Source organism: Pyrgilauda ruficollis, unplaced genomic scaffold, assembly GCF_017590135.1.
Source record: "Pyrgilauda ruficollis isolate IOZ18807 unplaced genomic scaffold, ASM1759013v1 scaffold72, whole genome shotgun sequence".
NCBI classification, from domain to species: Eukaryota; Metazoa; Chordata; class Aves; order Passeriformes; family Passeridae; genus Pyrgilauda; species Pyrgilauda ruficollis.
The window spans coordinates 2860686-2887133 of record NW_024529044.1 but is presented as its reverse complement, the minus strand read 5'-3'; the positions used below and the strand labels follow the sequence as shown (position 1 = coordinate 2887133).

The 26448-nt window shown below is 46.9% G+C and overlaps 1 protein-coding gene across 1 annotated transcript in view; it reads right to left on the bottom strand.

Annotated features, from left to right (window-relative positions):
* The window catches only part of CACNG4 (calcium voltage-gated channel auxiliary subunit gamma 4), a 40514-nt gene continuing 14066 nt past the window's right edge, over nucleotides 1-26448 (bottom strand). The window contains exons 2-4 of the mRNA XM_041485651.1: nucleotides 7178-7261; nucleotides 1371-1511; nucleotides 1-539 (exon numbers count right to left, since the gene is read on the bottom strand). Coding sequence (XP_041341585.1) covers nucleotides 1-539; nucleotides 1371-1511; nucleotides 7178-7261 — 764 coding nt within the window. The remainder of the gene's footprint in view (nucleotides 540-1370; nucleotides 1512-7177; nucleotides 7262-26448) is intronic.

Here is a 26448-nt window from a genome sequence, read left to right as displayed (position 1 = left end):
TCAAACCGGCGTCGTTCTCCTGTTGACCATGTTGACATGGAGTCCTTCCTTAAATTCCTTCTGGAGGAAGTTGTGGACCTGCAGGAAACTGGCTTCTTGGTCTGCGTTGTAGCTGGCAGCCGTGGTAACCTTCAAAGGCTCCCTGGAAAGGGTGTACATGGAAATTTCATTCATGGGGATGGTGCCCGCTATCTTCATGCCAACTGGAGAAATGTCCCTGGATGGAGAAGGCTCTGTGGAGCGGGAGCTGGATCTGGACCTCCGCCTCCTGTACCTATAGCTTGGCATCCTGGCATAAGGAGAACTGGAAGAAGTCTTAAGGAATTCCCTCTTGGTCTTAAACCTCAGCTCTTTGTTCTTCTCAATATAAATGTTCACAGCCAGAACACCTATGGTTTCGGCCACAATAAAAGACAAAGCTCCAAAATAAAAAGACCAGCCATAGTTGTAATGGTTCTTTTTGTCCTCGTCTCGCTTGTCACTTGGGTCACCTGCATTGCTCGATATGTAGACAATGATCCCTATGATATTACTTAGACCTGGAGGAAGAAAAACATAAATCAGTGTTTGTGTGGCTGGGGAGATATAATTTAAGCCATGTTACTTTCTGGGCTGAGTGGTTCTAAGACTGGGACAAGGAAATTTTATTACATTTATTTACTCTTACATTTCTCTCAAGGATTCATTTATTCTTGAAAAACAGCCAATAGGTCAACATATGGTAATGTGTGCTCTCATGGATCCCAAAATATTCAGCAGGACTTTTCCCCATCTCTTCATTGCCACAGTGGAAAAGCAGCAGCTTGTGGGAGCTCACTAATATTGTGAGTGGGATTCTAACATCCAGAAGAATGATAAAAATACATTTGGAGCTCAGGGCTATGGCTGTTCACCTTGATCAAAATAAGTTCTCTTCCACCTTGCTGAATTTTCATCTAAATGCTGCACGCTTAATCCAGGCTGCAGGGAGAGCTATTAACAATGGGGCTCTCTCACATGTTTCTAGTGTGAAAAACGGGCTCACCTATCAGAGGTGAACGTTTTCTGCATTCATATTAAAAAAAAAAAAGGCCCTAGGTGTAAGAGATGCCTGATTCATCTAATGTTTAATATATTTTAAATAGTGTAAAACATGCTTGTTACTGAATTTCACTTCTTTCTGCAGGAAAACCAAAAGCTTTTCTAGAATATACTTATTGTGGGGCTTCAAGAGCATAATTTTGTCTTGAGAAATTTGCCTGGTGTGGTGTTGTTAATGCCCTCAGTCCAGCAAAGGGATGCAGGAAAAGCACTGCCAAGAAGCTTTTCCAGAGTCTTTTCCAGCTGAAAACAGCAGCACTTCTTAAGAACTCAATTTAAACAGAACATACCTGCTGCAACAAAGAGAATCCCAGCGCTGAGAATAATGTTGTTTTTGCTGTTGTAAATCCTTCCTGCTCCGACACAGAGTCCTCCCAGCAACAGCAAAATTGTGCTTAGGATGGGGAACACGCTGGAGGCACGGACGATGCCTGCAGGGAGACAGGCAGGAAGGGAGGACAGAGCAATCATTTTGGGTGCCTCCTCGGGTGCAAGTGTGGAGATTAGAGTCTCAAAAGCCCTGTTTTTTCCCTAAAATTGTTAAGAAGAATGACTTAATAGATCCAGAGGATTGTTAAGATTGAAAAAGACCTTTAAGATCATCAAATCCAACAGTGAAACCAGCACTTCCACCACGCTCACCACTAAACCACATCCTTGAGTGCCAGCCACATCCACACATTTTTTGAACATACTCAGGGACGCCTGTTCCAGTGCTTCATAATCCTTTCAGTGAGAAATTTTCCCCAATATCTAACTCATTATCGTTTTTTATTCATTTTTCCTAGAATTATCACTGATTCTGCATTTCTGGGCAAGTTTTTGGGATGACGAAGCCATGAGGTGGCCAGTGTGACAAAGACTCTCAACTAGAGTGGCTTCAATCTTTTGAGCTTCCTCCCAGGAAGTCCAGCATTACTGGCATTTTCTGATGCCACCGTGTGCAGAATATTTCTGGCAAAGCATGAGGTAAGTGACAGTAAGACTCAGCACCACGCAGGGAGCAGCAGTGAAAAATTCATGAGCTGGCTATGAACCCTACAACGTTTGGGACAGCTGGAGCAGACGGATCTGTTCCGTGGTGCACACACAAGGTGAGCAAATTACAGCTCTTGAAGTCAGCAGCATCCATGTTGCCAGCATGCACAGCTAATAACCCCTTTTTCTTTTTCTTTTGCTGGATATTAAGGACATTGAAACCTTTCAAATTTCTAAGGAAGGAATTTTAACAAGTGTGTCTTAGATGTTTGTGTTTAGTTTCCCGACAGCAAAGTAGTCATTTAAAATTCTGCATGCTTCAGTCCATTCATCAGCGTATAAAATCCCCCACAAAAATATTAAAACACCACTTCAAGCCAGCTTTCAAAGTCGGGTCACAACAAGACAGAGCAGCAATCGACAGGGAAGCGGCAGTGAGGGAACAAAAGGGCTGAGAAAAAATAAACAAGCATGAGAAGAGAGATGTCTGTATTGTAAAAACCAAAGGGGTAAAAGCTGCCAGGGGTTTCTGAAAGGCAGAGTGAGGAACCGAGTTTTATTGCTATAGAGAGAGGATTTATTTTTTGAAGAAGGGGAGATAAGGTGCTGAATACCGCTGTGGAAAATGGGATCACCCTGAAGCTGGGGAAAGGCGAGGGCGCAGAGGGGAGCCCCGGCAGAGCGGGGGGCGCCGGGCTGGGGGATCCCAAGGCGAGTGAGAGTCCGAGGCTGCTGTCACAGCGGCACGGAAACCCCCCAGCAGCCTGGGAGGCCGGGGTACCCCAGGGCTGGGTGAGCGGAGAGGAGCAAACGCCATGTGCGCGCTGCGGTGCCGGGAGCGCCGCGGTCTCTCCGGGCGCATCCTCCTGCCAGACGCGCACGGCGAGCGGCGCCGGTTCCCGGGACAAACGGGCAGATGTTCCAGCTGCTGCTTTCTCATTTCGCTGTCGATGGCCGTGGCGTTCCCGACTCAGCGGATCGCTTCCTAACGATTCCCCTGGGATCTGGTGGCAGAGCTCCCAGTGGCTGCGGGAGGGACGGGGCTGGGGGCTCCGCACCGGCCCCGCTCCGCCCGGGCCTGGCAGGGACGGTCCGGACACAAACCCAAAAAGACAGCGCCTGCCTGGGAAGATTCTGCCTGTATCGACCGGCAAGAGCGAGAAAAGTCCATCCTTTCCCAAACCGGCAGCGTCGCTGCACGTGTCCTTCACAGCTGGGGCATTTTCCAGCCGGATCTGAAGCCGGGCCAGGCGGGTGCATTGCTATTCAGACAGCGTCTCGCAGGAACTGCCAAAGCCAACTGATGCGAGTGGGTGTAAGGGCTCTGGTCAGAGCCTGTTGAGAGGTGAGAGCTGTTCCCTTGGCCTGCTTGTATCCCCACGTGTGTGCTATGAATTAACAGCACTTTGGCTTTGGCTCATTTTTTTCAGTCAATTGTTAGAAATTTGTTAGAAATTGTTAGATTCACAGTCAATCTCTGCTGCTGGATTTTAAGGCACCCCAAATCTCTCTGTCTGTTTTTGTGCCCTGGATAAAGGCTTAAAATCGCCTCTGGCCCACCCTTTCTGGATATTGCTTCCTGCACTTTATGGCCATGCTGTTTATAATGATTTCAGTTAAATCAAAGAGCTTTCCCAAAATGCTTCAGTGATATCATTGGAAGGAACTTGTCAGATGTACCAAAAATAAGGGGTGGGTTGTTCTATTTGTACTAATAAATTTCAGAGATAATTTTTCTATAGTAGGTAATTAATGAAGAGAAACAAAACACACAGTGTTCTCTTCCTGAAAAATTCCACAATATATATTTTTTTCCAATGTGTACTTTTAGCTCTGAAATTTCAAAGGAAGCTCATAAGGTACCACGTAGAATTTACATATGTCTCCTGATACTGGTAATAAAGTGACAGCACATCAAAAAACATTAAGGCAATCTGGTTTTTGCTTTCTCCCTGGCTTTTCTCCCTCCCTTGTTTACCGTCCTGTCGGTTTGCATCGCCTGCCGTGCGCCGCTATGTGTGGTGACACCTCCTTCGGTGGAGCCGCTCCTCCCCATGGGGCTGCAAACCCTGCTCGGCTTGGGCTTTTAATCTCCAGAAAGGCAGGAGCCGAGGGAAAGGCTTTGAAAAGAGGATGCTGTAACAGTGTAGAGATGGCCCTGAAGCGGGGTCCCCCTGCTCAGTTAAGCAGAGCCCCGAGATCCGCAGCGCGCAGCGAGCTGAGAGCCCGCTCGTGCGGAGGGAGAGGCGCCCGTGCTCCGGCGGGGCTGCACGGGAGAGCCCGGCCGGGTGTGCCCGAGGAACGCGGAGAGGAGCGGGAGACAGGGGAGCGGGAGACAGGGAAGCAGGAGAGAGGGAAGGAGGAGAGGAGGGAAGTAGGAGACAGGGAAGCAAGAGACCAGGGAAGCAGTTCAGAGGGAAGCAGGAGACAGGGAAGCAGGAGTGGGAAGCAGGAGACACGAGGGAAACAGGAGACAGGGAAGCAGGAGAGAGAGAAGTAGGAGAGGAGGGAAGCAGGAGAGAGGGAAGCAGGAGAGGAGGGAAGCAGGAGAGAGGGAAGCAGGAGACACCAGGGAAGCAGGAGACACCAGGGAAGCAGGAGAGGAGGGAAGCAGGAGACACAAGGGAAGCAGGAGACACCAGGGAAGCAGGAGACACCAGGGAAGCAGGAGAGGAGGGAAGCAGGAGACAGGGAAGGAGGAGAGAGGGAAGCAGGAGACAGGGAAGTAGGACACAGGGAAGCAGGAGACAGGGAACCGGGGCATGTTTGCCGCTGGGGATGCGATGGCAGCCCAGGGTCCGTGCTGGCACTGGGACATCTGCTGCTCGCTGGGGCCCTGCTCAGGCAGAGGGGGATTTTTTAGACACACAGATGGGCGTGTGTTGCCACGGGGAAGGTTCAGTAGGAAGGGTCTTGTCTGAGCTCCTCTGCACGTCTCAGCTTGTCCTGTGCTGTCATTCTCTTGGTTTCGCAGGGAGCAGCTTGAACACCAAAGGGCAAAATCCAGACTCCTGCCTCTACCCATTCCCTGTACCAAAGTCTCCCAAAATCAGTCATTTTTGTCACTGATTTCCGTGGGGTTTTGAACCAGGGCTCGACACTAACACTATAGTATTTGCATTTCTCTAAAGCCCAAATTAATCTGGGGGCTGTGGAAGAGGCTGAGACCCCTCACACTGCTGCTTCAGGAGCACAAAACACATGAGTGTGGGTGCCTTTGTCTAAGCCAGGCAGGAAAAATAAATATTAGTCCCAACATGTCCCTCTGAGAAACTGTGCCAAGAAATGGCCAGAAATAGTGGAGAATGGAGCCAGTAGACTGCAAAAGTGTTGCAGAGGGCAAAAACAGGACGGAAGCTCTCTCGTCCCTGTGAAACAGTACGCAAATATCCTCCTGTCTTAGGCAATGATTTGGTCCCTATTACATACAGGTATGAGCTCATCTCCTCTGGATTTAGACACGTTACCTTTCAGTAATCTCTAAATCAACTCTGTGCATGGGAAACTGCAGTTTTCTTATGAAAGTTAAAGCCAAGGAGCCTTGTCTCCGTGCAGGCTCTGTGAGGTGAGCTCTGCTCTGCGGGGGAGACACCAGAGACTGATTTTGCAGAAGACATAAAGGGTTGGACCAACTTGTTTTTAAGATCTGTACTTAGTCACTTCTGCAAACAGCTTTTAGGAACACCCGTCATAAGCACATTTACAAACAATTTACCAGTCTCATAGCTTAACGTGGAGCTGGAGACTGTTTTCCCCAGTTCTCACTTTTCTCCATATAAAGAAGGCATAATGTGCTTTTATCATGATGCTACTTAATTCCTCTTTCCTTTTACTAATGATGTTTGTTTCCTAAAGCTGACTTGGCATCAATTTAACATTAGTTCCAAGGCTTTGTATGAAAGATAAATGCAGCTGTGCTCACACTCTGCCTTTGCCTGAGCTCTGAAATCGTGTCACCCGGCTGCTATGACTGATCTAAATCGACAAGAGCAAAGAGGAAAAAAACATCTGGGTTTTCTGGTGAGGCAAACTTTTCGGAGAATTTTTCCTTCTTCATGTCTTAGCAACTAGAAGTTGTTGCCCAGAAGTGAGCAGAAGGGCAGAGTGGTTCTCTAAGTGGTGTTTGAGGTAATTAATATTGTAATTGAGGAGTTCTCTGCTTTGCCAGCAGTGTTGTTCTCTGCTCCCTGATTTCCCAACACCTTGTGAGCTGCAGTTCCTCTCCCTGGTAAAGGGCACTGCTTTCTGCTTGGCTGCTCAGCTCTGTTGTTCACAAAGAACAACAAGGCAAGGAGTCCTCTGGGGAAGGGGAATCTAACTCCAACTTTGCCGACTTCATGGTTGGGTGAAGAATCGGGTTCCAAGACTTGCCATCACCTGCGAGAATGGTCATGTGGAGGGGATGAAACAACTGCCCTGATTCCAAGCACCAGGTTGGTGGGTGGAATCCCTCCTGGGGGGAATTCCATGCCAGTGTGGAGCAGCAGTGGCTGGCTGGCCAGGCATGGAAGCCATGGCCCCTGTTCATGCTGGGATTTTGCTGTTAGCTGCAGAAATTTCAGCTTCCTTCCTACAATGCAGTAATTTCACTGCAGGGGGACGTGGCTCACCAGCTGCAAAGGTTGAGGCTTGAGTAAAGGTTAGGTTTAAGCATTTGGTAAAGTTTCCTAATGGGCTGGAATCCACTCCTCAAACTTGTTTTGTTACACTAACCCTATAAATACTCCCTCTGTAAAATATCCTTGTCAATCTGGGCAAAATGGCTGTAGTTTTCATTTAAAAATTTGCCATATGATGTTTAGACAATCAACACCAAAATTATGAGCATTCCCCTGGCTGAAGGCAAACCTTGGAAAAAAATCCTTGAAACCCTCTGGCAAGAGGGTTGGAACTTGATGGTCTTTAAGGTCCCTTCCAACACAAACCATCCCATGATTCAAAGACTCTGTGAAGTGGGGGTTCCCAGGGGTGATGGCTGTGCCAGCTGCAGCATGAACTGGACACGTGGCACCACTGGCCAATCTGGCAGTGAGTAAAACTGGGGTTGCTCTCTGCAGAAGAGAAGCCCAGGGAAGCCCCTGTGGCCACATCTGTGTGCTGGGTATCACTGCTCACTTACGGAGAAGGTACTCTGAGCTGTCGTGGTCGTAGTCATTGTCTTCAGGGAAGTGGTTGATCCGGAAACAATGTCCTTTGTAGATTCCTGGATGGAAACAGAGCAAACAGAACCCATAAGGAACAGAACCAGGTAAATGTGCTTTTTTTAACTGGTCAAGAAACCATCTCTAAAGTAATGAAATTTGGGCAGATTGGCTGAAGGAAGGGACAGCCAGGATTCCTGGGCTCTTTCCTTCAGCCACTTATATCGTCCTCTTGAGATTTTTAATCTCTAAGTGCTTCACTTTATCAGCTCTGTGCTTATCTTACAAGCATACTGAGTTTGCAAAGCTTCTTTTTGTTCCCAGAGTGGCTGTCAGGCTGGGTCCCTGCTCCATAGCTGGGGCTCCCAGTGCCAATCTCACTCCCATCACCCTTCCCATCTCACCCCTGTGAAGTGCCAGTAAATGCTGAATTGTCTGAGGCCTCTTCAATTACTCTCTAGGCTGTGAAAACAAGTCCATAAATCTCTTCCTGCTGCAGTTTAAGCCCGTATGTCCCACTCAAGGTTGGCTCAGCTTTTAATGGCATATTTGTTTAGCTAACTGGGAGCCTGTGCAGTAAAGTCAGGGCACAACATGCACTCCTGATGCACTCCTGATCCCTGGAGGGACAACACCAGAGCTGGCTGGACAAACCCCTCGCTCGACTGGACACCTCAGCACTTTGTCCATGCAGGTAAAGCTGTCCATGAGCATTCTGTGCTCTTTCCTGTCACAGTTCTCCACAGTGTGAGCTGCAGCTGGGTTGCTGTGGCACAGGGAGCTACACGGGGAGCTCTCCCCCGAGAGCTTCCTGCAGGAGTGAGCCCTGAGCTGTGATGGTGCCGTGGTGCTTTCATTATTCATTAACCAGCGCTCTCCTGCTCGGGAACACATCACCCAGGCTGAGCTATCCCTGCACAGGAGCCTCGGTGCTTACGGCTCGAGCTGGCAGAAGGATTTAAAACCCATCACTTAATACTACTTTAACAGAAGCACAGCTGCAGTCTGTAGGATATAAATGTGGATTTATTTCACTACCTATTACCAATGATTACAAAAATCTCAAAAGAATTACTAATCCAGAGGATTTAAATTGCACCCTGTGAGTGTCAACTGCAGGTTTGCTACTACAGCGCATTAAATTCTTCCAGTAAATGATGTATCAGCTCTAATTGCAGCAACGGCTCAGGCTTTCTCTGCACAGCACTTCAAAGCCTGGGAACAAGATGCAAGTGGCTCATGTCACATCTGGAAGTGTCACACCTGTCCTGGCTGCCAGGTGGGGAGAGCACTTCAGCTGGGCTTGCTGCTGCTGAGCCTGTGTGCCTGTGCATGCTGTGCTGGCCACCACAGGGGCTGCTGCTCCTCATGGCTCTGGGGCAAGGCCATGCAAAACTCAGGTTTTAAAGGTGCCAGTGCTCATTTTCATGGCAGTTCACACAATGGAACTGAATTACCCCCAGCATTACAGAGCCTCTGTGACATGAACTTTTCATTGAGTCTCTCCATTAAGGTGTGCAATTTACAGGAAATACATTCAGAGTGTGATTTTTATCCTCTCTGTTTATTAAGGAAAAATATATCTAAATATTTTTCCCATCCTAATTTCCCATGGAAATAGGCTTCTCAAGGACTGTGCTTGTGTGTCTATGGGTGGGGACACCTCTCAGTCTGTACACCTTGTGTGTCTGTAGGTATTGTATTCTGTGTCCTCCTCACACTGACAGAAGGCAGGGTTAGAGGGGATATTAGGATGAAATTCCTCCCTGTGCTCAGAGAAGCTGTGGCTGCCCCGTCCCTGGAAGTGTCCAAGGCCAGGCTGGATGGGGCAGCCTTGAACAGTGGAAAGTGTGGGTGGAACTGGGTGAGCTTTAAGATCCCTTTGAACCCAAACCATTCCATGATTCTGTGGTTCTCCAGTAAAGGCTAAGTTAATTGTCTGAATTCAACCACAGCTGATATAAAAGTAGAAGTATGGCAGGTGACTGAGCTGCAGTGCAGACAGGGAGATCCTCTGTGCCCCACCACAGGCTCCTTCTGCACATTCCCAGAGCGTGGACATGGCAACAGCCCAAACAAACACCTCACTCCAGAAACTCACTTAACAGATGAGGAGTCTGCAAGACTGAAACGTTCTCAGAGCCTCTTGTGTTGCAGCACTGATGGACTGATGGAGGGCTTTGGGCTCTGTAAAATGGCCCAACATAATTAAACTGCTGAGTGAAATGGGCCCCTCAGCAGAACTTTCACAGAGGCCATGAAGCCATTCCTTCCACAGCAGGGCTGGGATGCACCAGCAGGACAGCACTGATGAGACCTTCATTTCCTGGCTCTTGTATTCAGAGCCTTTCACATGAAAGAGTATTAGCAAGACTAGCAGAGGTAAAAAACAGGTTAATCACCTCTCTGCCCTGTCCTCCCCAAAAAGAAATCTGGATGAGCTTGAGAGTTCCTTTTTTTTTATAGGAATACTGGGATTGGTCATTATTTATCTGGCTAAATTATTATAGAAATTGCAAATGACTGTGAAATTTGGACCTGTATCAAAGCCTAGGAATTCAAAATATTCTCCCCAGTATTTTTTAATGTAGTTCAGACTAGAGATACTGGTTAAGGGTCCTCTCTAGTGTCTGTGATGTTTGATAGCTGATAACAGCAGCAGACTGAATAACTTTTTTCTATAAATTTAACAAGTGCAATGTAATTCAGCAACAGCTTATTAAACTCTCAGTGAGGCTTGAAGTTGCTATCAAGAATTCTGGTGATCTGCATAGTACTGAGGCCTCTTTCAATCCACAAAATATCTGAAATAAAGGCTTGCTAGGAAAAGTAACAATACCTCTTCATAATGACTGACTTTGAAATTCAGATTAGGCAAAAATTAAAACTAGCTGGAGAAGCTACTGAAGCAGTGGTCAGCTCTAAAAGCTGACAGCAGAGTCTGAGTTGTATTTATAGATAAAAAATAGGAGCAAGTCAAAGCTGGGCTTTGGTGGAGCCATGCATTCATCTCCATGCCCTGGCATGTAAAGCAATGCATAAAGAATAAAAGTCATGGAATGGCAGAGGTGGCAGAAAAGGAAACGCCCCAAATAAACTCAGTAGCAATCATTCTGCAAGCATCTGCACGAGGGCTGAGCTCTTTGAAGCTCCTCTCCAAGGCTTCTCAGGAGCTGCCCTGAACAAGTGTGCAGGCAAACGTGGCCCCAGGTCCACACTCACTGAGGCACACAAAACCATCTCCCACCCAGGGGGGATGGGGCAGAGAGATTTTCCTTCTTGCCTGAGTTTGGGGATAGAGTCCCTTATATCCTTGGGAGAGGAAGATGGAATATTTAACTCCTACTGCTGTACCCACTAGAGAGAGAGAGATAAATAAACTGCAATCACTGCCTAACAGATACTAAAATATTGAGAAGCACTTCTGGATACCTCTTGAGAGTGAGATATAATATCCCACTGAGATGCTGTAAGTATTACTCCTTTCTTTGAATGATTACTGATATGTTTTTAATGATGCTTTTAGAAATACAAATATTAGAATGCATTTTTCCCCGTCATAATAATAAAAACTTTGTTCTGAATTTTGAGCCAGGACTTCAGGATCTTCTTTAATGATAATGAAGAGGTAAATTTTCTGAAGTGTTGTTGATGGTGTAAGAACAATTTTTTCCCACTGGTTGCCGCATACTTAGCTGGCAATTAGGAACTAAAAAGCATTTCTGACTTGGTTCTGCTCTGTGTTCAAGGGCTTCTCTGGCAAGGTTAGTACTTCCCAATCTCACTAAGTGTTGTTCAGACAACTATAATTAGAGTGTGATGTACTCAGATAACATGATAAGGGAGGCAACTGTAGTGCCTGAGTGAAGATTAAGCTTTGTTTTGGGGTTTGAGATCTCAAAATACATAGAGGTTTCAACAGCAAATCAAAGTAGTGATCCCAAATTCTGATGACATATTGCCTTCTCCTTGCTCTTTCTCAAATAATCCTTTAATAATCCTGCCTCTACCACTGCAGATTGTTCACTGGGTTTTTATTTTTTGATGACTGAGAGTGAAGATTAATGCTTAGGATGCAAATGCTTATTAATTTGGTAGCCATGCACTACATGATCCTGTTATTGTCCATACCATCAGCCATGTCTTTGAGAACAGCCATTTCCTGTGGTTAGTGTTTATCAGTGACAACATTCCCCAATGCCCTGGAAGTGTTTGCACAAATCAGCACTGGAAAACAGAGTCCTCAAATGTCTGACAATATTTATCAATACAAGGCTGTACTTTTGTTTTCCCCCCGCCCTAATCTTGAAAACTACACAAGAAGATCTTCCCACAGCATTACTGCTCTGTTGTCATTTAAAATAGGTTTCCAGCACTCCAGACTCGAGCAGCTCTGCAGCACAGGGCCCTGTCTGCGGGGCACTTGTGTCAATAGTGATTTTTGTCTCCCGGTGCTGAGCAGGCGCTGCGGGAGGCGACGTCTGATAGCAGCGGAGACTGGGGGCCAGGGGCTGGGCTGCTCTCCCCCTCTCCAGCATCTTCTGCAGAGCCACTGCCCCCTTAACTCTTTCAGCTGCCAGCCCTCCTTGATGCAGAAAACACTGGGTTTGGGACCTGGGAGAGAAGCTTGTCTTGTTTCCTCATGGGACACCAGACATTTGCAGTGTCTTGGGTCAAACCCTCCCCTGCCAACACGCCCCATCCTGCAGCTCTCCAGCAGCTCCGGATACTTGGAGCACACACGTGCACACTATTAATAGTGCGAAGCAGGGATTCTCCCAGAGGAGTTGCACGGCTGGGATGAGGGCTGTGAATGTCTGTAGAAGTGGCCACTTGTCTTCAGCAGTCACCTGCAGGCAGGTCAATACACCCACAGCCATCCAGCCCAAAACCTCACCAACCAGCCCAGTGCTTCCTGGCAAATGTGGGACTTCTAGGATGGTTTGGAGACATGGAATGAAATCATTTTCAGGATCATTTGACAGCAAGTGTTTGTGGAAACAGGGAATACAAGTTGCAAGGAGCTGACTGTATATTAAAAATAAGGCAATTAGTAAGGTACCATGGGAAATTTGGACCGATGGTTCTGCTTGTTGCATCTATTCTGTGATTAAATACTGTGCCTCAGTTCCAGAGCCAGCTGTCAGCCTGATTTACTGCAACACATGAATATCTGAATGTTTAAATGACAAGTTTTCTGAACATATCAGCACAGAGAGGGCTGACTGACAGATAGTGTCACAGACCACGAGGAAAGTGTGACAAGCAGAGTGGGGCTGCTGTAACAGAAGTTGCCTGAACACAGTGTCCATCCCAGCACGTCGTGCAGGACTGGGTTTCCTTAATGGCATGGCTTTACACTTCCCTTGGACATCAGTGGAGAACCTCTATTTATAGGAGTGAGAGTGCCTCGGTGCTGGACTCTGCCAGGGGAGAAGAGAAACAGTTGTGTATTTTTTTTCCTTAGGAGGATTTCTCTGCTGACAGGTTCTGAAGCCCTTTGCTGACTGATTTGAGCAAAGGAGATCAGACATGCCAAAAAGTGTTCATCTCCACAAAAATATTTATCTGTGCACTGTGTTCATTTGTTTGATTTTCCACCAGCACAACTCCCCTGTCTCACTGGACTGACACCACAGCACATGCAGCTGCTGCCTTTGCTTTCTTCTTATTCCTCTTGTCACAAAATAATCCTCAAAAGAGGAATCAAGGGTGCACCTCCTTTTACTTTCAAAACCTGCTTTGTGGTGCTGCTGGTCAAACAGGGATTATTCTAGTCCTGACCTCTCCCCTCAGACCACAAGGAACAGCATTAGATATTTTCCTGCAGCTTGGAACTTTCTGTGTTAAGCTGTCCCAAGTCTGATTATTTGTCTCCTGCTGGTTGCTGAGAGTTTCACAAGCCTGTCCTTAAGTTACTCCAATGAGCACAGATCCCACGAGCCTCTGCCTGGAGGTGTTTAATGCTGTCATTATAAAAGAAATCATGAACTATTGATGCAGGTCATGTGCAAAACACACCTCATGTGAATTTGCTTCTCCCCAATGCTGCTGTGAGCTGCCTTCATCACTGTGGAGGATGCAGCCAGCAGAGGAAGAAGCCTCAGGAGGTTAAATACACATTTATTGGGTGTCTGCCTTTGAAAAAGTTTGGCTGTTGTAAGAGCTGGAAACTTCAAAGCATAGGCTGGTTTTGAGACAGATTCTGTCTGACACCCTCGGAGTCCTGCCAGTCCTGGAAATTTGTCCATATGACAGTTTGTGTTTTTGTTTCATCCTGAAGATGAATTTGATGAAGAGCACTGCTCGTACCTGGGGTTATTATCATACTTTTGCCAGGGTAGATCCTGTGTTCAGAAAATGTTCAGGACATAAAAAGAGTAGGAGTTTATTCCCATTCCTGTGGGCTACCCTGGTGCCACAAACCAGCTGGGCAGGACAAGCTGCCTGTGCCTGTCATGGTCAGGCCAAAGCAAATTCGGCTCAGCCAAGTCTTTAAATGGAATCCATCCTTACTCTTAACCATGTTTCTCTGCAGGTCTTAAGACTGTGAAAAAAAGGAATATTTCATTTCATTTTTAGAAGTTATTTTCTTCTTTATCTTTCATTCCCTAACTCAGAACTCACTTGTTTCTCACTGCAGGGAGAGGAACTGCCTACTTTTGGGCCAGATTCTGATTTCCCTGTACTGGACTCAAATCTGTCTCACCCAGAGATATCAGAATCTGGCCTACTCCCTTTCATTTGCTTCCCATCTACTTCCTGGGCAGGAAGACAATTATTTTAAAATGTTGAAATGTATGAAATTTGCCCCACTTTCTTCCTTAGGAGCTGTCATCTCAAACAAACCCTTTGGGTTCTTCTTTTGATCTATTTTCAATTGTCTGGTGGGCAAAGCAAAACTCCTCCTCCAGTCTCTTATTTTCTTATCTTCTGCTGTGACATGAATTTCCCCTTTTTCCAGTCCTCCCCCTCTGCTGCCTACAGACCTTCCACTGCTCAGAGTTTCCCGGCAGTCCCCTCGGTGTCAGGTGAGGAGCAGCCACTCAGGATTTGCTGCCTGCTCCATTTTGCTCCTCTTTAAGGCTTTTAAAGGCAGAACACCTTCCCGGTGTGCTCAGCACCTCAGGAGGGCTCCAAGGAGCTGGAGGAGACACCAGAGCAGCTGCTGCTGCCCACGCACTGCAGAGGAGCTGGGGCTGGCAGGGAGCTCTTGCCTGGCCTTTATTTAGTGCTCCCCATTCCCCTCCAGCCTGGCAGAAGCACGTTTTTTTCCAGGAACAGGTCTTGGTTTATCTTGTCATTGACGTGCTCACTCCATTCTCTCCCCTTCATGTAGCAAATGCTCCCTCCTGTATTTACTGGAGACTTTCTGTGAGAGAAGAGACTGTCTTACACCTCACTCTCCAGTATTTAGAATATCCTAATTGCTTTCCCCAACTTGCCTGCACTGTGGCAGTGCTTGATCTGATTCCCTTTTGCTGCCTGCAGCCTCTCCCTGGTGCTCCTGGACAAAGCCCTCTGTGCTGGAGGAGAGGCTGCTCACAGCCCTTCTTGCAGCCCAGCCCCACAGCAGCAAGGCTGTGCTGCTCTGCTCCTTGCACTGCTGCTTTTGCAGTGCTCTCAGACTGCAGTGCAGCCCATGCCTGCTGTGGCCAAGGAGTCACCTCCTCCACCCTGAGTGCCAATTCCAGAGCTGCAAACAGCAGAGGTTCCTGCTTGGGCAGGTCGACCTTCATAGCACAGCCACCCCTTTTTGGGCACTCCTGAGTTTCCTGTGGCCTTAGCTGATCTCCTCCAGATGCCAGGGGATGCTCACTCTTTCCCAAGGAAATTGGCCCCATGGCAGAAGGAGTACTTTGCTTAGGAGGTAAAATATCCACTGCTTGTGGAATGACAGAATGGTTTGGGTTGGAAGGGACCTTAAAGCTGATCTTGTCCCAACCCTCTGCCATGGGCAGGGACAGCTTCCACTGTCCCAGGCTGCTCCAAGCCCTGTCCAAACTGGCCTTGGACACTTCCAAGAGATGATGTCACACCTCTGCTTTTGAGGGGTGACTTCAAATTCTGGCAGGAGCAATTTTACTCTCTGAGCAAAATACTGGGGTTTTTTTTTGTTGGTTTTTTTTTTTTTTTTTTTTTTTTTTTTTTTTTTTTTGTGACATTCTGCAATCCGGGATGCACCAAGCACTATTTTATACAGCCTGGTAAAGCATCTCTAGATTCTGGATCACCTACACCAGAAGATATCCCAGGAAACGCCTACAGAGGCTCAGTCACTTATAATTCATGTGGAAAACACACAGCCTCAGCAGATGACCTCCTGTTTTCAGCTGGGCAAATATCATCAGAGATGTTGTGCATTTGTATTTCTGTGTAAGAAATGAACAGATTCAGAAAAGATGCTTTGCCAAAGATGCCTTTCAAATTCTACGACAGTCTTTTGTTCCATTATAAGATTTTGAGACCTTGAGCCATGTTAGAAAACTCATGGCAGCAAAACTCATTTCCCAAAGATTCACCTCACCTGCACATCTGGGAGCTAATAAAACACATCACAGTGTCTGGCTGCTGTCCTTTGAATTCTCTTCAGTCATTACAAAACTGCTGCCAAAAGCACTAAGTGTCCTTGTGCTACCACAGTGAATACCAATGGTACCAGGGAAACGCAGGGCAGTGGCAGAGCAGGGGAGAGTTGTATGTTACCTCTCGGTTTAGGCTCCTCACTTTCCTGCTTCTTCAAATGTTTGCCTCATAAACCAGCATTTTGGCCACAGAATTCATGACTGAGGTTATTCAGCAGTGCTCCTGTCCCTTCCCAGCTGCCTTTCCTTGGCCAAGGAGCAGAAAACAGTGTGCTGTGCAATTTCACAAGCCCTGCTGATGGGTCTTCCTACTACAATTTGCAATTTTCTCCTTATCAGCCACATCCTCTCGTGTTGCTGCTTGGATGGCAAGGTGGGGCTCATTTCAGGGGCTTCTGTTTTAGTCTCTTTTGTTGTTCCTTTTTACAGACCTTATTAAGGGAATGACTCTGTGTTTTCTAGGGAGAAAGTCTGACAAACTTCCAGCCTTGATGTTCAGTTTGCATTTCGTAAATCAACAGCACAGGGAAATAGGGGCAATCCCTCAGGCTGGGTATGCCGTGGTTGTTTTGGGGCAACACTGGTGATGCTGTTTGAGGAACATTTTCAAGTCAGACACAAGTCAGCCCTGCCACGGTGAGCGTTCTCATGCCTGGCTCAGTCCCAAGAAACTGTCAACATTTCTGGTTTGTCGTGGGGTTGTTAACTCACTTCTCTGTGTCTGCTTTTCTCTCCACCAGCCCAGCCCACACTCGCTGTGTTCTGCCTTCACACCTCGGCTCGTCCTGCATCTCCTGCCTCAGTCCTTTATCCCGCCAGCCCAGAAGTTTGTCTCACCACTCACTTCCATATTTTTCCCTGCTGCCACTTTGCTGAGGCTGTTTCTGGGTGGCTGATATAATCCTCCTCATCCTTTTCAAGTGAATTTGGAGCTTGGAGAGAAACCTCCATTAAGAGTTCTGTAGCTGGCTTTTCTATCTTAGCTAAAATTAGTCTAACATTTGAGGACCTGGTGTTGGCTTCTTAGGTGAGAGCCTTCATCCATCAGAGCTCTGAACTGAGAGTCATCCTCTGATGAGCTTCCAGCTCTTACTTACTTTCTGGCTCCAAACACCTTAATTTAAAGAGGTACTTTAGTAACTGGCAGTGCTTTTGGCACAATATATCAGAGACTGAGTTGTTTTTCACAACTGTGAATGGCCCCACAGTGACCACCACCACCCCAACAGCTCAGTGTGGGAAATGAACAGTGCTGGCCTGAATCTAGCCAGGATTTGGACCAAAATCTGCTCTTTCCCCCCAGTACTCTTGACCCTGAGATAGATTCAGTGGTACAAAGACTGCTCATGCAGGGAGGCTGCTGCCAGTCCATCAGACTGTGAGAGGGCTGAAGTGCCAAACTGCATCGGGTGCAGTTCTGAGAACAGGCCCTCCTTCAGCCTGCTGAAGTTCGTATGCTGCAAAATGACAAATCATGTTTATTTTCACAATGTCAAACCACACCTTTTTCCTGAATCTGCACAACTGGAATCAAGTTTCCCTTAAGGGGTAGTTTGGTTTTTATCCATATGGTTTCCCTTCCCTTGGTAAGTCATCAGTTCTCCCTCATTAACTTGTGATCAACCAGGGCTCGATGGCTTCACCTTTTAGGATCACAGCCCATCTACACATCCTGTCCCATGGCTTGCCATTTCCTGGGGGTGGAATTCAAGCAAATGGACACTGATGTCTCTTCAAAGTCTCTAGTGGGTTTATAACTTGAATCACTGTCATGGTCACCTCTGGGGTGCTTCCTGAACTACCTGAAACACCCCCAGTGCAATGCGGGATGCTTAATCCCCTCTATTTTCTGCCACTTCAACTTTCACATGTGCACAACCTCCAGCTGTTGCCTTACTATTCTTAATTTCTACTTTTAGACCCTCTTAAACGGCCATTTCCCCCCCATTTTATGAAGCATTTTCATTTCACACCAGGCAAGGTTTGCAGCTGGCATACAGCAGTCTAAAATTTAAGAAAAAACTCTGCAGAATGAGGACCTGGGAAATCCTTGGGGATGTTTGGGGTAACTTGCACGGGGTGCACCTGATGTCTTCTTCTCTGATGGAAACACCTTCCAGATCTAGTCAGTAGAAAAAATTATTCATATTATTAATGGTTCATACTATTTATATTCTATTAATAAGGAGATGGTTCATATTATTGATGCAATCAATACTGAGAATTGATAATTGATCGTTCTGATTATTGATAGTGAGATCTCTTGCTGTAGCAGAAGCTTGCAAGGCACTAAATAATTACCTCTCTGCATTAAATGAATTATTGTCAGCTCCAATAGCAGGGAATGCCTATAACCTGACATCTGGAGCTGAACTTTCTTTACAAACTTTCTTTTGGCTCCTTCATAGATTGCAAAGTTGGGTTTTTTAAATGAAAAAGCATGAGGTTTACACTGAAAAGTAGTGATATAGGACCTTGCTAGTGAATTGATTAGGAATATGCAGGATATTTGGACACTCCTGGAATCTTGTAATGGTTCCACATCTCTTAATCCATGTAGATTCATCATCAGATGATGGCATTCAGCAAAATAGTTGGATATTGAAGAAGCAATAGGGAAATAAGAGCCCATAAATCATCTTAGTTGAAAGGAATGCTTGTAATGTGTCTGTCTTTGGAATGCAGTGACCTTGAGTTGGATCTCCATTCGTTTTGGAGCACACAAATGAGTCTTCCTGGTCTCTCTGCCAGCTTGTTGAGTTATACATAGAAGCAAAGCCTCTAGAGATTGATCATGCACAGTCAGTGATGCGGGGCAGAAACAAGGCAGATGACAACAGGGAATCTAAAGGTTGGGAGAATGGGTGGAACTGCCAAACCCTGCTGATGGCTGGGTTTGGGAAATGCAAGGCAAAGGTCTCAGTAATCATCTGCAAGATGTATCAGTGTGAGAGACACTCCACCAGGAGAGATTAGAGCTGTGCACGCTGTTGAGCTGAATACCCAGGGCTGATGTCTAACCTTGGGAACAAATAGCAGAGCTGCTGGAGAGACTGAGCAGCTTCCAGTGGGAAAAAATGAAAGGAACAAAAATATTTCGCCATTGTTAAATCCTGGAAGGGAATATAAAGGCAGCATGTAGGATTTAAACTTGAATTAGAGTTACTAGTGCCTTGGTTATTCCTGATTCCCAGCCGTGTGTGCGACCCGAAAGGTGCTGCACCTTCGTGGAGAAAGGCTGAGAGCAATGTGAAGAAAGAGCAAAGGAGCAGAAAAAGAGCAAAGGAGCACTTTGGGGCAGAATGTGGAGGAATGGGAGGTGGTGCACAGAGGAGGAGGAAAACAAGCTTGGGAGGGAGAGAGAGCTGAGGAGGAGAGGGGAGGGGTGGGCAGGGGGTGGCTGCAGGTGGGTGGGGGGCCTGGGAGGAGAGAGGGGCTTGGCTGACTGGAGGGGTCTGTGCAGATGGGGACCAGGGGGTGACCCAGGGCCTTCCTGAGAGCCCTGCCTGCATCCCAGCCGTGCTGAATCCCAGAACTGCTGAATCCCAATCCTGCCTGAACCCAGCCATGCTGAATCCCAGAACTGCTGAATCCCAATCCTGCCTGAATCCCAGCCCTGCCTGCATCCCAGCCCTGTTTGGACCCCAGCCCTGCTGAGTCCCAGCCCTGCTGAATCTCAGCCCTACCTGCATCCCAGCCCTGTTTGGATCCCAGTCCTGCCTGCACCCCAAGTCTGCCTGAATCCCAGCCCTGTTTGAATCCCAGTGTTTCTGAATCCCAGTGTTTCTGAATCCCCACCCTGCCTGCACCCCAGCCCTGCCCAGATGAGGAATCAGTGTTCTTTCCTGCCAGAAGGCAAAGGGATGAACAGCCACTGCCTGATGAAAATTAAAAGCCTTAAACTTTCTAATTCCCAGATCTGATTTAAATTATTACAGCTAACAAATGGCCTAATACATAAAAATGGAGACAGCTACCAAATAGATCTGTTCAAATGAACATAAGGAGAAGAGATTCCATTTGGCTCCTGCACCTGAAACTTCCTATTTCCTAATGCAAACTAAGCAGTGACAAATAAAAATGAGGCTGCAAAACCAGCATGACCTCTTTAAGCTTTAATTATTCATGAGAACTGTTTTCTTCTCTGCTGAGATTCAGAGCAACACATTTAAGCGGGTTCCTCTCAGGTTTATGGGAGACGTACGTTCCTTGTTACACCAGCTAATAAATGCAACTAAACACAATGACCCAACAATATTTGTAGAAACAGCATTTGGGGAAATGTGTTTAATGAATCAGAAGAGCCTTAATCTAGTCAGTCTTGAAAAGCAAAACATATCATGCAAAATTACAATGCACCAAAGCACAGACTCATAAATATTTTATGGTCGAGATTTCTGAGTTTACTTTCTGTATTTCAGGATTGTGTTTTACTATGAAATGTCTCTGCCTGCACTGGGGAAGGACAGTGGTGATGGGAGCTTTGAGCAATCCAATTTAGAATCCCAGAATTTGCTTTAAATAATGCATTGAGAGTCCTGGCCCTTACCATCATCAGGCACATCTGCCATTGTAACCAGAAATGCTCGCTGCCTTCTGCTGTCCTGGGATGGCATGGAAGCAGCTGGGAATGTCTAGAGCTGGGAGGAGAAAACCAAAACATTTTCCTTTTGCTGGGAAGACTGGGCAAAGGGCAGGTGCCCCGTGCCTGGCTGTGGTGTCTCTTGTGCCACTGACTCCTTCCCCCTCTGCCGTTTGTGTTTCTCTCTGCCCTTGGATAACAGAATCCTGAGGACCTGATTTCCCACGAGTTTAGAAAGCAGGGGAGGGCCAGTCTGTCACCCCTGTGGTGGCACCTGCTGCCAGGGCCACATCAGGAGCCACGCAGCAGCTCCAAGGCTGCCATGCCCAGGGGGAGATTTACAGCTCCTCTCCCCTTCAGACACCTCGTCTGGCGTGCTGCAGAGCTGACAGCTCCTCATTTCCACGGAGTGCAGCCTCCTCTTCCTCTCAGGAGCCTGGGTGGGCTGTCTGGGGCCCCTGTGGCTGAGTGTCCCCAGGGCAGTGTCCCTGCCAGGCCCTGGCACACGGGCAGAGGCAGCCAAAGGGCAGCTTTCCAAAACCTGCCTAACAGGGCCGTGCTCCGGTACTTACTCAATCTTTACAACTCAGTGAGATGTTGCCAATATATTTTTGCCAAGGAGACAAAAATACGTCTCTTCTTCCTACTCCCTCAGCCTATGAAAAATCTCAGTTGTGTGCGCGAAGAGAGGCTCTGTGTGTGTGTATGTGTGAATATTTACAGGGGGGAAAATAGAGTTTCTGTTAACTTATTTTCCAGTTGAAAGTCTGCCTTGTAGCCAGGGAAGCACTGTTTTCATTGGTTATAACTTTGGGCAAAAAAGTCTTACTTTGTGCTGAGCAGAAATGGCAGTGAGGGAACTGGGAGCAAATCCTTTCACTTCTCCATGGCTCATGTTCTCTGCTCGAGGGTGGATGCCTCATGGCTTATAATAATTTGGGGATTTATGGGTCAAACAGCCCTGTATGAGCAAAGTTGTCCAATAATGGGCAAAGAAGAGAGGCATGACCCTTTCAGAGTGGTGGGGTTCAACTCCCCAGGGGTCTGAGAGACTCCAGGTGTTTCACATGTTAATTAAGACTCTTCCACCCAGCCATGGTTTGGAATTCCAGCTTTGTTTTCTGAGTGGTTTGGGTCCTTTAAAACCACCTGGTACAAAAAGGAGGGACTGGAGGCTTTTTCTAAGCTTCCCAGCAACTTTGCTCCAAAAAGGTGTACTCCTGTTCCCTCCCTCCCCTCCCTTTTCCCCCAGACCTTGCATGACTTCAAGGCATCAAATGTTAATGAAAGTTTGCCAGGCTTCAAGGGCTGTGAAATGGAAGTTAAAAATCCTGCACTATAGGATGGCTCTAAAAATACTCAGTCATGTTGAAACATCACCCACCTCCAGCAGCTCTCCTGCACCCAGCAGCATGCAGCAGGGCTTTCTCTCCCAAATAAAAGCTCTGGACAAAGTTTGCCCAGTGACTGTGGATTACTTCTGCTCTACAGACTGGAATCACCGGGTGATGGCCAGCAAATCCCTGCTGGGAGTGAGGATCTGCTGCAGCAGTGAGCTCTGGGGGTGCTGCCAGGGCAGGGATGGGCTGTGCACTCTGCACTGCTGACTCCAGCCAGAGGGCTCTGAGATGGGATGTCCATCCCTGGGGATGAGCACAGCCCCAAACAACCCCGTGGCTTGGAAAGGGAAGGTCTGATGTCAGCCTGCTCACCGTGAGGGTCCAGCTCCTGACTCTGCCCTTCAGTGTCACTTGCTGTCCAGGGTGCTGGGGTTTGTAGGCTGAACTTTGACTTTTTAGGCACAGCATCACCTAAACTCCTCTGCAGACCTACTGCTGCAGGCTCTGGAGCAGGAGAGCTGTGCCCTCATGAGACATCAGTGCTTTTCTGCAGCAGCTCCCCACAATCCTAGCAGACATGTCCTGCTAACCTGAGAATGCTGGATACACCAGGGGTTCCTTCATGGACTGCTGGGGGGTTCCAGCAGGGATAGTGCCATCCCCTTGTGCTTTAATGTGTTTTTTCTTGGATTTTTTTTTCTGACAGTGTTCTCATGAGTGAAAACCTGGGAGCTGCTTTCCCCACACCACAGCTGTGGTATTCACATGGCCTCTGAACAGAGAGAAGCAGAGAAAAAAATTATCAAAACAATTCTTATCTCATTTGCTGCTCCTGTGTTTTTGAACATGTGGAATGTGTTGGAAGATTATTTACCTGAAGGGACTGGTTGATTAGATTCTGGTGATGATGTTTTGATTCATTGACCAACTGGATCCATGTGTGTGTGTGTGTGGGGACTGTCAGCTGACAGTCACGAGTTTTTCAGTAGTTAGTTAGAAATAAGTATGATACAGTATAGTATATATCTCTTTAATATAGTATAGTATAATAAAATGATTAGCCTTCTGATATCACAGAGTCAAATATCAATCATTCTTCCCTGGTCGGGGATTCATCTTTTTACAATACACAGCCTCCTTTTTCTTCTCAGAGAAGGCCAAAATCCTTTCTCCCCATGAAGGTAAGGAGGAGCCTGAGCACCATGGCTTGGATGGTGATTTGAGGCCCAAGCCCAGCACGGTGTCTGAGCTGTTCCATCACAGGAGGAGCCAGGGAGGCTGTGACAGCTGCACCTCTGAGTCACACAGCCTGATGAGCCCCTGCTCCCAGGGGACAGCACTTTGGTCACTGTCACTCCAGTGACTCCAAACTACGGCTCAGAGCTCAGCAAGATATCTGCACCCCAAACTCTGGCTGCTCCCTGTGCCCAGGAAGGGACAAGGGACACTCAGAGCGTGTCCCCAGCCCACGGTGCAGGGATGCAAGGTGGGGTACCTGATCCAGGTGTGTGCAGAAAGTTCTGTGTCCCCAGGCCTGGCCAGGCTGCCTGGCCACGCTCCAGCCCTGTGTGAACACATTGCACAGGCTCAAATCGCTATTTTTGAGCCAGTCACTAGAAATAATTCATGTATGTGCAAGATAAAATTCTGCTTAAAAATTACCCTCTGCCTCAGAAATTTAAAACCAGAGACATCTACAGAAGCAGATGCTGAATTTCATTTTACAAGGCTCTTTCCAGCTGTTATGGTAAGCTTAGAACCTCATCCTGTATTTCTTCACTTTAAGGATCTTTTTTACATTCAAATACCTCCAATTTTAGTGCTGGCAGGAGCAGGGGCAGGTGCAAGTGTTGTGAAGAATCTGCCCCTTTTACTGGACTTGCACCAATCGCCGAGATCCATGATATTCCTTAAAAGGAAAGTTCAAGTCATAAACATTGAACTTTTAAGGACTTAAAAATAAATTTCTGCCCATGTCATTAGTTTATTTGATGGTGTGAACCAAGGTTTTGGAAAGCTCAAGGTGCAGGTTTGTGTGTGTTAGCTTTAAGCAACAGTGCAAAAGGAAAATGCTTTTTTATCCATACGAGCTTCTGTAAAGTGTGTTCTATCCTTAGGAGAGTAAACATAACAAAACAAAAAATATGTAATCATTTAAACCTTGCAGGAAAAGAGGCAGGAGTGATGGGAACCTCTGAAATGATAAATGTATGGATTTATTTCACTGCCACGGTGGGGTTTTAAATTAATTTTATTTTTCTTTTATTTCTTCTTGTTGACAAGCAGGGCTGCACTGCTCTGCAGATCTAATGTTTACAGATAAGGAAAGATGGAAGGTCAAAAATTCTATTCTTAGTTATTCTTGTATAAGGTAGTCTCCTTGTGCTGGTGACAATGCAGAGTGATCTCATGTCGCCATGGGTACCTGAATCATGCCTGTCTAACAGCAACGTTCTCCATTCCCAGCCCCTCCCCTGTAGAAAACCCAAAGATACCTCCAGGAAAAGCTTCATGTGTGATGCAAATGATGGACTGGAGCAAAGCCTTCCCTTTGAGACAGTGCCCTGTGCCAGTACCTCCCCCATGCACAGCTGGGGTGATGAATTAGTTTGCATTTGACTGTGACCAGGGAGAATTTTGCCAGGAATGCAGGCTGAATCCAACCTGTTACGAGTGTTCATTTAATCCCTGCAAATTAACATCAAAACTGATGAAATTAGAAGGATAACTTTGTCCCTCAGATGGGAGACCTTGTCCCCATGGCAGCCTTGGCCAGGGGATGCACAGCAAACTGAGCTGAAATCCAGATTTTGGGAGGGGAGAAGTGACACCAGAATCTGCCCATGGCAGATCATGGTGGGGACGAGGCAGGGAAGAACAGAAGTGTGGTGAAAAGAAGGTGAAAAAACCACAGAAAAACATTAATTATGTCTTGCCATGTCTCTGTAGGTTCAGCTCAGTGCTCTAATACCCACAGGATGTAGCTTTCCTTGGCAGTTCTGTAACATCTAAAGGGAAGAAAAGAAACCAAAGAGGAAGCAAAGGGGGCCTTGGTGGTGACAGGGCTACAACTCTTTGAATGCCAGCTCTTCTCCCTGCTGCAGCGTGGAAGCTTTTGGTCTCTGCTTTGAGCCGATGTGGATGGATCAGGCACATGAAAGACCAGCAGCAGCAGCTCCTAGAGCTGACAGCAGGGCTGTGGATCAGGACTTCTCCCTTTTCCTATAGCAATGGAAGGGACTGAAGTCTAAATCTGGGTCTTTGTGCTCACAGTCTTGATATGAACTTTTTTAAAGGGAAAAAAGAAATGCACAACAAGAAGAAAAAGAATACTCTCTGGGAAGGGGGATTGAGCAGTGTGAGCTGCACATTCTTCTTAACATCAGGATTCCTTTTTTACTAAACCATTTCTGACCTCAGCAGTGTGCAGCAGGCAGGAAAACCAGGTTGGATTTGCAGTTTCTGGTGACAGGATAGAGGAAATCAGATAAACCAGCTTGTACCTACCACCTTGCTGTGAATTAGGGCTGTCCTTGTGTTTCACTTTAGTACAATCAATTTTCAGAATAAAAGCCTTTCTTCTACAAGGCCAAGGGGTTTAATTCAACCCTGTAATAAATGGCTGGCTAACAATGGGCCAAACTCAGCTTGGATGTTGCTCTAGTTAATTAAGAAGAGTAGCATCGGGGCTAAATTTGGCAAAGAGTGTGAAGTGACTGCCTTCAGAGGCAGGGAAGAAAAACCCTTGCTTAGCTCACTGCACCCAGCTCTTCAAATGCAAATTAACCTGTCAACATCTGCATGCAGCCACCCAGGACAGCTGCAAAAAGGAGCATCCTGCACCCAAAAGAAGGGCTGGAAATGTTTAGTTCCAAACAGCTATTTTCTAAAATAATTTCTAGTAAATAAGAATACATTTAAAGTGGTAAACTGAGCATCTGCTGCATGAAATGAATGGAGGACAGCATGTGAAAAGAAACATATGTCAAGTATGCACTTCAGATGCATTGACTACTTGCCTCCAAAACAGAGAGAATTTAAACATATTTGCAGCAAACACACACACAAAAATTTGCCTCTGCAACCCAAAGAAAAGCCTCGAATAACAGCACAAGTTCAGCTTGGCCATACCTTGCCTTTCCCGTGGTGGAAGGGAGCAGTTTGTTGGATTTCAGCTGCTGCCTGGCTTCTTTTCCTCAGGCACCTGTCAGGAATGCCAAGCCCAGGCAGCTTCTGTTTGGAGCAAACTATGTCCCTTTACCTGTACATTTAAAAACCCAGAAACCAAGGCACTGCTGCAGCCAAACCCTACCAGATTTGCTTCACTGGAGGGAAGACAGAAAAACACCCCTGAGCCCTTTACAGAGAGCCTTGTCTGCAGTGGAGGAGAGGTGACATCCTGCCTGGGACCGAGCCGTGTTCCGCGGAGCCGCTCCGGCGCTGGAAGGGCTCTGCTGGTGACTCAAAGCCTGCAACTCAGGGAAATTGCCTTTCAGTATTTCCTTCAGCCCGTTATCCTCAGACAAAATCTCTGCTGACTTAACTGAAGCTCCTACTTGCAAAACAAGCACAGGGCAAGGCCCCTTCAGAGGAGGAGAGGGTGGATTCCAGCTCCACAGGGTGAAACTCTTCCTTGCGAAGAAGTGTGTGGGAATATTTTTCAGTATAACAGGGCATGGGATAAACTCTGATGTCCCCTTTGTTTGGTCAGGGGAATAATCTCTGTTCCAAAGCTGGGAGAG